The sequence below is a fragment of the Glycine max genome, chromosome 9, assembly GCF_000004515.6.
Source record: "Glycine max cultivar Williams 82 chromosome 9, Glycine_max_v4.0, whole genome shotgun sequence".
NCBI lineage: Eukaryota > Viridiplantae > Streptophyta > Magnoliopsida > Fabales > Fabaceae > Glycine > Glycine max.
In genome coordinates, this window is record NC_038245.2 from 38,508,635 (window position 1) to 38,525,315 (window position 16,681).

At 38.0% G+C, this 16,681-nt stretch overlaps 1 protein-coding gene and 1 pseudogene across 1 annotated transcript; one reads left to right on the top strand and one right to left on the bottom strand.

Moving 5' to 3' along the window:
- Nucleotides 1–3,609: 3,609 nt before the first annotated feature.
- On the bottom strand, nucleotides 3,610–6,745 carry LOC106794609 (zinc finger BED domain-containing protein DAYSLEEPER-like; annotated as a pseudogene).
- Nucleotides 6,746–9,811: 3,066 nt separating this feature from the next.
- On the top strand, nucleotides 9,812–11,364 carry LOC102665699 (protein MAIN-LIKE 2-like). The gene is made up of 4 exons (XM_006588195.1): nucleotides 9,812–10,186; nucleotides 10,282–10,479; nucleotides 10,577–10,918; nucleotides 10,999–11,364. The coding sequence occupies exons 1-4, from the start codon at nucleotides 9,812–9,814 to the stop codon at nucleotides 11,362–11,364; spliced, it is 1,281 nt and encodes a 426-aa protein (XP_006588258.1).
- The last annotated feature ends 5,317 nt before the right edge of the window (nucleotides 11,365–16,681 follow it).

Here is a 16,681-nt window from a genome sequence, read left to right on the forward strand (position 1 = left end):
ATAGTCAGTGAACATCGGCCAAGGCGAACAAACAACTTGAAACTTCTGAAGTGACTCATGGAACTGGTGTTCGGACGGACTATCAACCAAAGTACCCCAGTTATCCATTACATAGTCCCACGCATTTTTTTCACCGATTAAAGATTTGCACTTCGCCTTCACATTCTTATCGATATGAGACCTGTACAACAAATTTGTACACTCGGGGAACACAGTTTTCACTGCATTCATTAGTGCTAGGTCTCTATCAGTGACAATAACAACAGGGAGGCGATCGTTTCTTAAAAATAGGCCTCGAAATCGTTCCAAAGCCCATACAATATTATTAACACGCTTAGCCTCCAGATATGCAAACCCAGCAGAGAATGTCATCGCCGTTGGTGTCACTCCAACAAAGTCAAGTAGTGGGAGTCTGTACTTGTTTGTTTTGTAGATACTGTCTATAAAAAACACCAGATGACATGCATTGCATAACTTTACTGCATCTGGGTGACACCAAAACAGATCACGCACCACAACTTCATCCTTCAATCTATGCCAATGAATGTATTGATAACGTTTGAGAAGCTTCATCAGATGCTGCATTTCGGTATCAGCTCCTCTTATTGAAGAACGATATGCACTTCTTGCATTGTAAATTTGCTTTATCGTGGTGCAACTGTTGGCATTGTGTTCCTTCAACGTTAGCAAGATGTTTTTTGGTTTCACCATCGACTTTGTCATATCAACAATAATTTTCTTTTCATCCTTAGTCAATCGCCTAGCGTATGGATGTCCAACTAAGGACTTGGCCAATTCATGATTGTGAATCCCACAAATCAACTTTACCATCCAACCTTCCCCTCCATGCACTAGTTTCCCACGAACCCTGAAAGGACAACCACATTTCCTACTCCCAGTGTCTTTTCTAACGAATTCTTTATTCCTACACTTGTACGTACCACTCCTTTCACACCCAATTAAGACAAATGAACTTCTTCCTCTGCTACCGGTCTCTGTGTCAGACCTCATAATCACTGCAACAAATCCATTTTCATGGGCAACTGTTCGAGCCCATTGCAAAACATCATCTCGAGTACCAAATACCTACAACGCAACCCAAACATATTAATTTTTATACAAAACATCAATTCAACCAAATGACTCAAATTATCTATGATTACCTGAGACGTATTAAAAGCATTTGAACAATCCACATGTGGTTCATTCACCCCACATTCTTCTTCATTATCATAATCATAATCCATATGAACTTCTTGTGACATCGCATAGTCATACCTCCAATGATCTTCGTCCATCTTAAGGACATATGCATCATACACAAGTACATTCAAATTATCATATAACCACATCCAAAAATTTACTACACATTAAATAACAAACATATTAACAGGACATATGCATCATACAGAAGTATGTTCAAATTATCATATAACCACATCCACAAATTGACTACATATTAACTAACAAACATATTAACAACTAATACAAATATATTCTAAATTTATAACTACGTTATTTACTTAAACTAAACTTAACACTATAATAAACAACTAACAAAACATTTTTCTACTACAACAAAATACAATTATGTTACCTAAATCATTTAATATTATACCAAATCATTATAACTAATTAAACCAATAATCCACAATTGAATATATATATATATATATATATATATATATATATATATATATATATATAAATTTTAAAACAAAAATAAAAAAATTTGTTAATAATGTAACATTCCGAAAGAAGTTCTTCCGGAAGAAGGCCCATTCCGGAAGAAGTAGTTCCGGAAGTGTTTTCCGAAATAACTTCTTCCAGAATGGGCCTTAGTAACTTCCGGAAGAAGTTCTTCCGGAAATCCAACATTCTCATTCCAGAACTTCTTCCTCCTCTACTTAAAATTTCTTCCGGAAATAGCTTTTTACTATTTTTCTTCTCTAAAAACTAGTTAGAAAACGCAAAAAATACTCATAAATGCGTACCTCCGACGAAATAGGAAGACCAACGACTAACAAAACTTCAAATACGGAACACCTGCTTCACGGGACCACCAAATCTTCAAATACGGAACACCTACTTCACGGGACCACCAAATCTTCAAAGCTTTTTACGGAAGGATAGCAACAGCAAGAAAAGGATAGCAACGAAGGATGCAGGTGAAATGGAAGGAATGGAAGCGTGTAAACAGAAAAGGAAGCGCAGTAAATTTAAAGAAAACTACACAGGGGCAAAATCGTCATTACATATGCATTAAATATTATTTTATTTTTACTTATTATTATAAAATGAAATTTATTTTTACTTGACATTGTTATAAAATAATAATTATTTTTTTATTATATATTAACTTTTGTAATACAAATTAAATGTTATCATAATAAATATTTTATATTTTTAATAAAATATACGAATTAATTAATTTTTATGATTTAAATCATACTAAATTGTCACACAAATTAATATTTACATTTACATGCGCGTAAAAAAGAAATTACAAATATTAGTCATAATTATATTCACTAATTATTTATGTATAATACTATTATTTATTTTATAACTTAATTTATTCATTAAAATTAAATAATTACAAAAAATACCATTTTTAAAAAAAAAACAATTTTCGGAATACCCTTCTTTCGGAAGAGGAAGGTTGTTTTCCGGAAGAACCTTCTTCTAGAAACATTACGGATGATGTTCTTCCAGAATCCCAAAATCTTCTTCCGGAAGAAGGTTCTTCCGAAAAAAGTCTTTGCGGAAGGACATTTTCGCTCATTCACTGTTTGCTGGGTGCCCCAATAATATTGCTGGGTGCACATAGCAACTCCCGTTGAGGTGTGGTGGCTGATTCTTGTCATTTTGACCGAATTTATCCATCACAAATTAAATTCTTGCATATCTTTTTTTTATGAAGATTTTTAAATTTAATCAAACCTAATTCCGAGTTAAAAAGTCACATTTTAATTTTACCAAAATGACAAATAGTAAAAAAAAATTGAATGACTAAAAACAAATTTTAAATCTTTTATAAGAACAAAAATCATATTTTAACAAGAACCCGTGAAAGTGTTCGATACTCGATAGTTACAAAGAATTGTTTTTGCACATGCATGGAAGAAGATAAACTCAACTGATACTCAAGGGAACCAAAATAATAAATATCAGATGTCAATCACTTATTTACAACAATCAGCTGATAACCTCACGGGCCTGTGCGGCCAATTTAATGAAATTACCAACAGATTTAATTCATAAGTTTTTGAAGACAAAGTAATTTAAAAATTTAAGTGTAGTTAATTCAAAAGATTAACCCAATCCAGTTCTCTGCCACTCCACAGTTCAATATTAAGTTACGAATTTGCCTTCCACCAAAAGGAAGGATCTCTACGGTTGAAAAATTATTGGTATCAAGTGTCAACCAAAGACCCAATCACTAGAATTATAGTCTAAAACGGAAGCTACGCTAGAAACTACGTATTTGCGTCCAACTATCCAAATAATATACCCAAATGGAGAATTATGAACTCAAATAAAAAAGTCACCATTTACTATATATGATCTAGGGTATAAGCATCTAAAAAATCTAGAATCCCATTTTCACTAGCGCATTAGAAGCTTAGCTATTGTTTCATACTGCATCCAGTCCTTAGTACATACAAGGGCCTCCACTGTCTCTGGCCGCAAGGAACTCCTATACTCATCCATTTCTTTGCTTTTTGAATAAAACACAGAATCAGGAGCAACAGTAGAGACCGGAATAGATAATATATCCCGGGCCATCTTGGAAACAGTAGGGTACTTGATTTTGTTTAGCTTCCACCAACCTAATACATCAAAGTCTGGTACGCGTGGTAACAGTGATTTTTCAAGATACTGATCTAGCTCAGATTTCGTCTGTTGGCTACTGGTTTCCATGATGTAGGCATCAAAATCTTTAAGACCATTATCTGACAACACAGCACCTCCTGGGAATTCCTCCATCATATTGTGGTTTCCAACACTTCCATTTTCAGCATACGCTAGTGTTAGTGGTAGGGGATTGGTTACATACTCATGAAACAGCTCGTGAATTCCATCATCCACAATCCTGATAAAGAAATGAGCATCCTCACCATAGATTTTTGCGAAACTGAACTCCACAAGCTTCATCTTAAAACGAGGATCCATAACTACTGCAAGCGCTAAAACCAGACTACACTCTCTCCAGTACTCATCAATCTTTTCACTCAATTTAATTAAGGCTGCTAATGAAGGGGTCTTCAGTCGTAACTGCACGGGCTGCATCTAACTGCAATTTCCAAACTTCGTGAAAGAAGGTAATAGTAGTGGGATGAGTTGTTGTAGTAAGAATGTTTGCTGCATCAAAAAGAAGCTTCAAGTAGCTACAGAGGGTCTCAACCAGCTTCCAATCTTGCATAGATGGAGCTCCCTTGTAATCAGGATCAGAAGTGTCCAAACAAGAAAAAACTGTCTTTAGCTCTGAAGCTGCCACAAGCATTTGATATGACGTATTCCAATGAATTTGGTCATCAATAAAAAGGCTCATTTCACTAGGAACCTGAAGATGCTGCTTCAGCTCCAAGAATTTTTCCGCATGTAATTCTGAAGTCTTCACGTATTTTACACTATCATGGATTTTATTGATCAAGTCTTGTGCTGAACCCAACAAATCCTTTGCAACACTGCTTAAAGTACAGGCAATTCAATTACCAACTAGCAACTGACCATTGAGGATAAGTGGATTCTTCACTGAGAGTAATGGTCTGAGATTTTCAAGGGCAACATTACTCAGTGCTTTATTGCAAGTGACAGAAAACAACCTACCCTCCAACCCCCAATCAGAAAGGCAAACAGCTACAGCATGGGTGAGTGCAGAATCTGAATCAGGAAATGGTTCCATCACAACATTGAGAATTCGCCTCTGCAACTTCCAATCATGATCAACAAAATGTCCTGTGATAAATACATAACCTAAAGATAGACTAGATGTCCAGGTATCCAGTGTCAAACAAACACGTCCATGTAATCCATCAATACACTTCAAAAGATGTTGCTTTTCCATCAGATAAGTCGCAACACAATCTCCCTGGATAGAGTTAAAGGTCTCCCTTTTGAACTGGGGCTGCAGATTTTGGACAAATGCAACAAATCCCAGATGCTCAACTATGTGAAGGGGGTAATCATGCATAATGATCATCCTAGCAATGTCATTGCGGCCTTGATCTTGATCAAAAATGACGTAAGGTGTACTAGGGGATCTATATTGTCTTTTACGTGTAGCGCTAGCATCTCCAGCCCCACTTGCCCTAGTTCGTGCAATATATGGGGTCAACTGATTATGGTCATGGTTGCGTAAAAGAGCTGAGCAGATCCCCTTGGCCACGTGGCTTTTGAGATGGCTGGTGCCAGCAACTTTTGAACCTGTACTATAGGCAAAAGTTTGAGCGCATCGCTTGCAGCGTGCCCTTCTACATTCAGGACTAACTGCTTCAATTGTGAAGTGTTCCCAGACTATAGACCTCTTTATCCTTCGCTTAATAGGCTGTGTTTCTGGGACACAATCCTCATTGTTCAGCGGTGTCTCAGCATTTATTATCTCACAGCTGGGTATGGCATCAGAAAAGGTCATTTCATAGTTTGCTTGAGAATTGACTATCTGATTGTGGTGCATTGTTTCAGTATTTTCCAGCTCATAATGAGACAGCATTTGGGAATCGGCCAGCTGATCATGGGACAATGCTTCATAGTTAGATAGCTGATTGAGGGATAACGCCTCAGAATGGTTTGGATGATTATTGGGCAATGTTTCATAATGACTAAGATGATTATGATACATTACTTTAATGTCTGAAAGATGAGTATCTGTCAGTGGTTCAGAATAAGGTAGCGGTTCTGAATGAGGCAGTGATTCAGATTGAGGCAGCTGATCTTCAGGAATCATATGGAGATTTGTGAGTTGATTATCAGGACCAGTTTCAGAATGGGAGAGCAGATTGTTATGATTCCTTGTGTGATTGGCCAACTCATTTTTAGGCAGAGCTTCAGACATGACCCAATCATTGCATGTCTGAGTTTTAAGGGCGTCACTGTCGGGCAGCATCTCAGACATGACCACCTCATTGCTTTGCTGAGTCTCATACATGATCCCCTCATTGCCTTGCACAGTTTCAGACATAACAACCTCATCACTGTGTTGTGTTTCAGATACCAGCACATCATTACTAGTATGTGTTTCAGAATTACTGACATTAATATGGTTTGGCAATGCCTCAGTATTCACCTGCTGGTTGCTGGGTTGAGAAGCCTTCATATCAAGAGGTGCTTCAGAACTAACCAATTGACTGTTCGACAAATCTTCAGAGTTGGCTGATTGATTGGTGGGTAGTGCCTTAGAATCAACTGTCTGACTGCTCCGTGAGGCCTCAGCATTGTCTGGTTGGTTGTTGGTTAGTAATTCACAATTCTCTGGATGATGGCCATTCATAGGTTCTTCAGAGTTGCCCAAACATTGGTTGGGTAATGCCACCACTGCTTCACCATTAATAACAGGAAGTTCCTTGTTGGGCAGTGTTTCCGAATTGGACAGATCTTTGTTCAGCTCAGCATCAGTACCTGGCAGCATTTCAGACTCTGCTAGATCTTTGTCGGGCTGAGCATCAGTACCAACAACAACAACTGGATCCTTTTTCATATCAGAATTCACCACCACTCTGTCATCTTCGAGGGTATCAACCATCCTGCCTCACACCTGGACGAAAAAAGATACTAATTAATTAATTAATGGTGAATTACAATCGAGAAACATTTGCCAGAAATACAGATACAGTAGTATACATCAGAAAGAAAAACACTTACATGTTTCTAACATCAGATATCAATTCAAAATACACATGATTCAGACAATCACAGACATTTATATTACATTAGTCTTATTCCACAAGGCAGTGCTATTATGCCTGACACTGTCTAAACATTAAAAAAAATTGTTGACTTATAACGATAACAATTCCAACAAGGTTATTTTTCCGGTGTACAATGACCGCAATGAGGATCAAACCCTAGTGGGTTTTAACAATTCCCATGAAGCACTAAAACAGAGCCCACACCTCAAAACTACTAAACCAGTTCTTAATTAAGTTAGCAATGGTAGAACCATAAACACAAAAAAAATAAAAAATAAAAACAAGAAAATTTATATTAATAATCGCAACCCAGGGGTCGATGATGGTTGCAGATCACTCAAACCCTCACGGTTTGCTCTTCTTTTCTTTTCTTTTCTTTTCTTTTCTTTTTTTAATAATTATGAAAATCAGGGGGAAAAAAAAGAGGAACACAAAAGAATGGGGGAAGGGGTTTTACCAGGTGTTACAGGGGAAAGTAACGGCGAGGGTGTTGCTAGGTGCACCCAGCAATTGAATGAACTTTCAAAAATACTCTTCATTTAAAAAATAAAAGTTAATATATTTTAAAAAAAAAACATTTTCTTCTTCTTCCGTTTTAAAAAACGTTTTCTTCCGCGCTTTCCTTCTTCTCCCGTGCACCCAGCAACCTCCCCACAAGCTTCTTCTTCCGTGCTTTCGTTCTTCTCCTTCCAAAAAGGTTCGTCTTCTTCCTTCGTCTTTTGTGTATCAGATAGCAAGCTTCTTCTTCCGCGCTTTGAAATTTGGTTCCCTTCTTCTCCTCCACAGGTATTGGCATCCTCCATTGGCTAGCTTTGTTCGTTTCTTCCGCCATCCAGGTTAGTGTTCTAACCTCGTGTCTTCATTTGGAAGCGTTAATGGCCGTAGGATAGACGACATGAGTGATGTGTAGTGATGTGTGGTGGCTGAGGTTGAAGACGAAGGTTCTTCCGCGAGAAGAACCTTCTTTCGCGCATGTGGAAGGGGAAGTTGGATATTGTAGCGAAAGAAGGAGTTCTTCCGCGGGCTCCTGCGGAAGAAAGGTGAAAAGGTTCTTCCGCGGGTTCCGGCAGAAGAAGGCGAAGAAGGTTCTTCCGCTGGATCCAGCGGAAGAAGGTTCCGCAGGCAACATGTTTTCCGCGGATCCCGCGGAAGAACCTGCAAAACCTTCTTCCGCATGCAACTTTTCCTGGTCGCGGAAGAACCTGCGGAACCTTCTTCCGCAGGCTACCTATCATTCTCGCGGAAGAACATGCGAAACTTCTTCCACGGACCATGTTTTGCTATTTTTTGTTTTTTTCTTGAAAATTTTGTCTGAACCACCAATTTATTAATATTAGTAATTATTATTTTTAATTTATTTGCTATTACAAAGTGTATATGGTATTTAACTTACACAAACTCCCTAATTTTGATGCATCACCTATTGTATTTTGCTTTCATTTGGTTAGGATGTCTAAATTGAATTGTTATTTGTTGTCATTTGGTTAGGATGTCTAAATGACTGTATACACTACATAAATTATGTGGATTAGTTAGGATTTTTTTTCCCTGAGAATGAGAGGGTTAAGAAAAAAAAACAAGGTAAGTTAGGATACTAATATGCAACTATTAGACTACTGTTAGACTTGTAATTAAGAACAAATATGAGACAAGAAAACAAAGTTCCTGTGTTACTCTGTTTCTAAATTTATTTTGATATTGAAAAGAAATTTGTCTAATCTAATCTAATCTAATAGCCTGCAACTTGTCAATTACAATGGGAATTCTTTTGATATTGAAAACAAATTTGTCTAATCTGATACCTACACAATCTAAGCAATGTTATAAGCATGGCAATTCAAAGCTGATACCATATGACCGAAAATTGAATGAACTTAAACTCCTCTGCCATCAATCTGCTGCTCTCCATCTCTTTTATGTAAATGCTTCCTCTTTTTTTTTCTTTTTTCTTTTTTTGTCAAAAGATCAATTGATCATTCACTAAAAATGTATAACGACACTTACACAATCATAGTTTATGCTAATGAGAGTGCTACAATCAAGCACGCATTCACACTGAATGCTAACAAGATAGCAATCTTGAAAATACAAAACCAAAGAACAGAAACATATAAAATACACATTTCCCTTAACTAAAGAAACCTAGAAAGTGCCATGAGCTTTTTTCTTTTCTTTGAAATTCCTTCTGAACATGCACGCGCTCCACAATATCATATAAATTAAGACAACTTAAATCCAATCTCTAATTGTTAGACCAACTGCAATATGGAACTCAAACTTCTTCACTGAAAACAATAAAAATGTTAGATAGAGATAAAACAGTGGGAATTTTTTTAAGTGATCCTCTAGGCCGTTTTTTCCCCCCTTCGGATCTGCTCATGATTTGAACCACTCATCATTCATCTTGGGCTTTGTGTTACTAATGAGAGAAGGGTAAGTGTTAATCCTGTTGGAGCTGTAAAAAGAATTTAAACATGATCCAAACAGAAACCAAAAATTCTGCCTATTATTTTTCCCTTGGAAGTAAATATTATAATGTTTGATTTGATTATTCCCTTGGAAGCAAACAATTTCATTATTCAATTTCAGCTTTTAGGAGAATTGTGTCTCCTAAATTCTTTGTCCTATTTTCAAAATACTAAACCAAAAAACAAAAAGCATGCCTTCATTATACATGTCCCTCATAATGAAGCATAATGTCACAGATATCATAAATGAGAATGTCACACTTATCATGAGAACATCATGTCCAATAAACATTGAAAACTTAATTTGACCAAATTAGTAAGAAACATACAAAACATGTGTTTGAACAAATTTGTAATGACAAAGCTTTGTTACCAATTATTTGAATATTTAATTTGACCGAAAAAAATAAATGTTCTTCATGATTTCATATCATGGTTAGAACACAAGGTTTAGGTCGTGCGTTAGGAGCTGGTAGAGGTAGAGGCATTAGTGAGGATGCGCATGAGGTTGATGTTCCTCGGTGTTGCAGACCTACTGCTTCAGCACGTAGGCAACGGGTTCGTCTGCGTGAGGACGCCACAAAGAGACCTGAGGATGTGCCTCAGTTGCATGAGGATGTTCCTCATGTGTCTGATGCCACCCCAGAGATGACAGGCACCGCCGATGCTGTTCAGACAGAGGGAGTGGCTACTGATGGGAGCTTGGGGTCACCTGCTGCAGATGAGGGTTTCCCGGGTGAACCACGCGACCCATCGATTTTGACTGATTTTGCTGAGCATGTCGCACACAGCATCTGGAGTGGACAGGTACGTAGTTTTTAATGTCGACTAATTACATAAAAATTATTTATAGTTGGATTGTTTTTTATATACACATTATTATAAATTGTTATTCAATTTAGGAACGACCCGATCTGAAGTTGGTCTCCCACGGTAGAAAAGTAGATAAAATTGGGAGACCAGTGCCTAAGATTGAAGGGTTGATTGCTGGCACCGGATTGAGTCCACTGATTAGGTGTTCTGTTATCACCACTGGTCCTGGACTCATATCCACCTTCGTCGAGAGGTGGCATCGCGAGACTAGCACGTTCCACCTGCCAGTAGGCGAGTTGACGATCACGTTGGATGACGTGGCGTCACTCCTACACCTTCCCATCACTGGCGCGTTGCATACGTTCGAGCCGCTTGTTACTTCAGACGCTTGAGGTCAATCATGAGGAGGCTACATTTGAGACCCGACAGGCTGGTGGGCCTCATGTCCGGTTGGGGTGGCTTCAGGACTTGTATGAGAGCCAGTGCAGGGCCAGACGATGGGTTGTAGCAGCCCGCACGTATCTACTCCACTTGGTGAGTTGCACTCTTTTTGCCAACAGGAGTTCAACCCATGTACATGTCGTGTACTTGGAGGCTTTCAGGGACCTGGCCCAGGCAGGGGGATTCGCCTGGGGAGCGGCTGCATTAGTCCACATGTACGAGCATCTGAACGACGCATCGCAGGCCTCTACACGGCAGCTGGGCGGTTATATTACACTTCTCCAGGTACGTATTATCACTGATAATTTAAATTGAAGTAGCATTGAATCTCTTTTTTTTTATTGATGTTGACTATGTGTTTGTAGTGCTGGATATATGAGCACTTTCCTACAGTGCATACATCCGTCGTTCATGATGCTTATGATGAGGGGAGCCCACGGGCTTATAGGTGGCTTACGGGTAAGGCTCATATGACGGGGATCAAGGGAGCCCCGTATCAGAGACGTTTGGATGCCCTGACTGTGACTGACGTGTGCTGGATGCCCTATGGTGAGCACCGGGGAGTCAGGGCCTTTGACTTGATATCGTCGTACACCGGCCAGCTTATATGGGGTCAGATTGTGGTGTACGTTCGACCTGAGCGGGTTCTTCGACAGTTTGGCTACCTTCAGACAATCCCTCCGCCGCCGATTTGTGATTCTTTGACGGGTGATGATGTAGATGATCGGTGACTGTATTTTTCAGACCATTTGGTGCCTTTAGGGGAGCTCTGTGTAGTTCCTGGACAGGTGGCGCTAGACTACATGGAGTGGTTTTTTCAGATATCGCACCCATTCGTCACGCGGACTGAGGAGATTGCTGCGTCGAGACATCCGCCTCCCCCTCATCATGGGGAGTTCGTCGAGCCACCCATCCCCGAGGTTTCAGTCGCGACCGATCTCCCTACGCATTCAGTGGTAAGCATGACTTATGTAGTTTTTCATAATTTAAATTTTTTTAAAATGTGATACTCACTTTGTTATTTTGACTATGACAACTTCACTGCGAAGGATGTCAGGGGATGGCTCAGGATTTAGGAGCGATTGCTGAGGATTTGGAGCGGGTCATCAACCTCAGGATGGTCACTGAGGGCACTGACTTACATGACATCATGACTCGTTGTCTGAGGAGAGTTAGAGGTGACGCCGCAGATGGAAGTCTTAGGCCGCGCCAGAGACACCGCATAGATTAGGATTTATATTTTTATTGTACTTAAATTATTAATTTTTTTGTATTTGTTTATGTATGTCATAAAACACATTTACTTACATCATTTATGATTTATGTTTGTCTCTCTATAAATATATGGTTTGAAATTTAAATATAAACCACACACATGAGTCACATTTATAATGGTATTTGAATATATAAAATAAAGAAGATAAAATAATTTAACAAGGAGATAATATTAGGAAAAGAAAAAAAATTGTCATGTTGAAAATAATATGTTATTCCATTCATTCAAATATGGAAATAAAAAATAAAAATTATGACATGACAATTTTATTAAAGAAAAAAGTATGTAAAATAAACTTATTTTCATGTTGGAAAAAATATGTTAAAGTAATACAATGTTATGGTCACTAAGAAACTTTAAAAAAATAATCAAAACATGTCTATTTTTTTGTTTTCAGTACATCTGGTTTTTTTAGAAGAAAAATTGATGAAAAACATTTTGAAAGTGAGGTAAAATTAATTTATCCAAATTTTGGTCAAATTTGCTTTGTTATTAAAATTTAATTTGTAATTTAAATGTTAAAATTTATAACTATTCTGAAATTATATATTTTAACCATATATATACGTACAGTAAAGAATAAAAAAATTGGTTTTGGGTCCTTTAGAAACATGCCTAAGTATCCCTGTTCGGGCTTTTTTTTAAATTATGTGGGAGCCGCTTGAGACTGTCCAGGGCCTTTATTTGACATGTTTGCACATCAAGGAACAAAAAAAAAAAAAGCAGCGTCCCGTTTCATCGAATCGCACCTCAAACCGAGGCACCAAAAATAAAAAAAGTTGGTTTTCGGCCTATTAGAAACATATAACTAGCATTCAGTTCAACACAAATATAACAATTTGACACACTAACACTTGTTCACGGAACAATTCATTAATTGCATGAACATAAATCCAATGTAAATATAGATACATAAATATTACAAGTTCAATGTCCGCTTAGGTCTACATGCGTTGTAATAATTGTCATTAGGCTTAAGTATTGCTGCATTCTACCTACATATGCAGTTGGCCATTGTTTTGCCTCCAGATACGCATTGCTTGACCACAACAATGCCATAGACGGTAAGGGACAATGATCTTTCAGATAAACCTGTTGTAAGTGAAATTACAACAATAAGTTAAACAAACAAACCAACTCATTCAATAATTGAAATTATTTGAGTAAACGAATTTTCAATGGACCTAAACAAAATGACTGCCAAACACATGACCGACGCATATTATGCGGTGCGCAGCAGAATCGGTCGGTGGTCGACTTCTGAGAGGAAAATATGTGAAGCTCTGTTGTCGTGACAACAATACAAGGATTACATTATATCTTGACGCAATTACATATCCCATATCCGTTATATCCATCCATTTGTCCATACTAACCTAAATCACATAACAAATACACGTGTCAATCATGTAAACATTACTTATGTAAATAAAAAGCATAAAACACATACCTTGGATAACCCATCCACATGTAGGGACAACCTCAGTTGTTCATATCTCTCCATGCCACCAAAGATCTTTATGTATTTTTGTGACCATTTGCCAAGTTCTTTAATCAATTCGTTACGCATCATGGCCCAACACTCTTCTCCCATACCTAACAAAGCAGAAATTGACCGATATCCACCATTACCATCCGTTTTCACATCAACAACATCCTCAATAAAACCTTGCATAAATGGCGGAAATTAATCCAACATAGGGATCATCCTTGCTGGCTTCGGTGGTTCAAAAGATGATGCACTGGGTCTGACTAAGGTGTTGTTGTTTTGAACCGAATGATAAGCATCAACATACTCCCAATAAAATGGATCACGCTTTGTCAATCTTTCGCTTGTTTTCATTACCCTTTTCGGGGCACCTTTCGTCTTAACCTTTGTTGGAGGAGGGCACATAGAGGTCTCATCGGGAAACGCAAATTCTCAGAGTTTACTCTTGAAAGTAACTTTCCCACAAACATCAAGTTCCTTGAATCTTTTATGTATTCTATCAATCTCTTCCTTGATGCTCACTTCGGCCTCACATAGCCCCTGGTCTAAAAAATTAAGTCTCCTCTAGTACATATGGACTGCATCCAGTGGGATGATGCCACCATCTTACCTTTGTAGCTCGCATGCACAAGGAAGACCTAGCGTGGTTCTTAAGACACACCCACAAGAAGACAAATTGTTTTTCAAATGACGTACGCGCTCAAACTTAACTGAAATTTCATTTAAAGCGTACCTTGACACCATTCCCAGAAGCCTCTTGTATATGATTTTCTTAAAAACATGACCAACGACATGCGTACTTGTTTCGAATGATGCTCTAATTTCAGTGTGTTGCAGCATCATCATATTGTTCATTGCATCCCAAACACTACAGAGGTCTTCAACGCTATTCTGTAATATCATTTTCAAAGACCAATGAGCAGATTCAACCCTACATTTAAAACACACAACAGAGAAGACAAATTAATAACAATAATGTTCCAACCAATCATTAAAAGAAACTTGACTAAAATAATAAAACATTTAAATACCTATTTGTTGTTGTGTTGCCTAGGTGCATCACCTTATTAGTCAATGAACATTGGCCACGGGGAACACGCTACTTGAAACCTTTGAAGGTGCTCAGGGAACTCCTGTTCCGAAGGACAATCTACCAGGTTACCCCAGCTATCCATTACGTAGTCCCAGTCATTCTTCTGACCAATTAGCGATTTACACTTTGTCTTCACATTCTTGTCTATGTGAAACTTGCACAACAAATTCGTACACTCCGGAAACACAACTTTCACAGCATTCATCAGGGCTAGGTCTCTGTCTGTGTCAATAACAACAGGAAGGCGATCGTTTCTTAAAAAAAGGCCTCGAAACCGTTCCAATGCCCATACAAGATTGTTCACGCGCTCACCCTCCAGATATGCAAACCTAGCAAAGAAAGTCATCCCGATTGGTGTCACCCCCATGATGGGAGCCTGTACCTATTTGTTTTGTAGGTACTGTTTATCAAAAAACAAGATGACATGCGTTACATAACTTAACTGCATCTGGGTGACACCAAAACAAATCACGCACCATATCTTCATCCTTCAATCTATGCCAATGAATGTATTGGTCACGTTCAAGGAGCCTCATTAGGTGTTGCATTTCAGTGTCATCTCCTCTGATTGAAGAACAATATGCACTTCTTGCATTGTAGATTTGTTTGATTGTGGTGCAACTGCTGCTGTTGTGCTCCTTCAACGTTAGCAGGGTGTTTCTTGGTTTCACATTCGACTTCGTCATATCAGTAATGATATTCTTCTCATCATCTGTCAATCTCCCAGTACATGGATGTCCAACTAAGGTCTTCGCCAATTCATGGTTGTGAATCCCACATATCAGCTTCACCGCCCAACCTTCATCTCCATGCACTGGTTTTCCACGAATCTTAAAGGGACAACCACATTTTCTAGTGCATGTGTCTCTTCTAACAAATTCTTTCTTCCTACCCTTGTACTTACCGCTCCTTTCATACCCAATTAACACAAAGGAAATTCTTCCTCTGCTACCAGTATATGTATCAGACCTCATAATTACTGCAATAAAACCATTTTCATGAGCAACCATCCAGGTCCGCTTCAAAACATCTTCTCGGGTTGCAAAGACCTAGGACACAACCATGACATATTAATTTTTACACAAATCATACATTAGACCAAACAATTAAAACTGATCGGCATGATTACCTGAGAAGTATTAAAAGCATCTGAACAATCAACATGTGTTTCATTCACACCACAATCTTCTTCATCTTGAAAATCCATATCAACTTCTTCGGACATCACACTGTAATATGCCCATTGATCTTCGACCATCTTAATACAAACTATAACTATCACCTGATTCAACATTCAACTAAATAATTTGAACAATACAGGAACCCAAAAAAATTTACAAACTATGAATATCAAACTAATTCAACATTTGACAACCTCACACAAATATTTAATCTACATATACATAACCAAATTCAACTTTTAATTACATAATTTCAAAATTATAACCTACAAAGCTCATTTAACCAAAAAATACTTCAACCTAGGCAAAAAAAATCCACACTTCAACCAACAAATATATTTTTATGTTTTTCATAAATTACAAATAGAATAAACCAAAATAACATTCAAAATAATCTTAAAACTAAAAAATCATAAAACGAATTACTCCACGGAAGAAGCCTTCTTCCGCTGTTGACATCACAACTGCGGAAGACAGCTTCTTCCATGAGTGCTCGCGGGTGTAATTTAAACAATGGAAGAAACCTTTTTCCGTGGAGTCTCGCGGAAGACGTCTTCCACGAGATTCCACGGAAGAAGTTTTTTTGTTCCGCAGTTGTAATGTCTTCGCCGGAAGAAAATTTCTTGGGTCGAATCTGAAACGCTTACACCATTCTACTACCAAAAATAAACAATCAACCACAGAAAAGCAGCTATGTACCTTAGTTGACAAATATCACACCAAAGCAGAGCATAAGCACAACCAGCACTAACAAAAATCGCACAACACATGCACCGGAATGGAGAAAACGCAAGAGAGAAAGCAGAAAGGAACCATGAAATAAAAAAAATAGCTTTTTATAAAAGAAAAACATACATGGGCATTTTTGGGTTTTTTAAAAATTGTTGGGTGCACCAGCAATGTTGCTGGGTGCCCCTAGCAATTGCCCAAAATAAAACCCAAAGATCTCACTCCGTCGGGCCCTGAAGCTCCGTTTTCGGGCTTCCTCTTCTATCGCCGTTAGAGTGTT

Bases quoted from the DNA above. Each gene is read 5' to 3' on its own strand.
- LOC102665699 (XM_006588195.1), top strand. From the start codon at position 9,812: ATGGTTAGAACACAAGGTTTAGGTCGTGCGTTAGGAGCTGGTAGAGGT. The intron at 10,480-10,576 runs GTAGGCGAGTTG...TTGTTACTTCAG, and splicing joins CTAGCACGTTCCACCTGCCA to ACGCTTGAGGTCAATCATGA. The intron at 10,919-10,998 runs GTACGTATTATC...ATGTGTTTGTAG, and splicing joins GTTATATTACACTTCTCCAG to TGCTGGATATATGAGCACTT.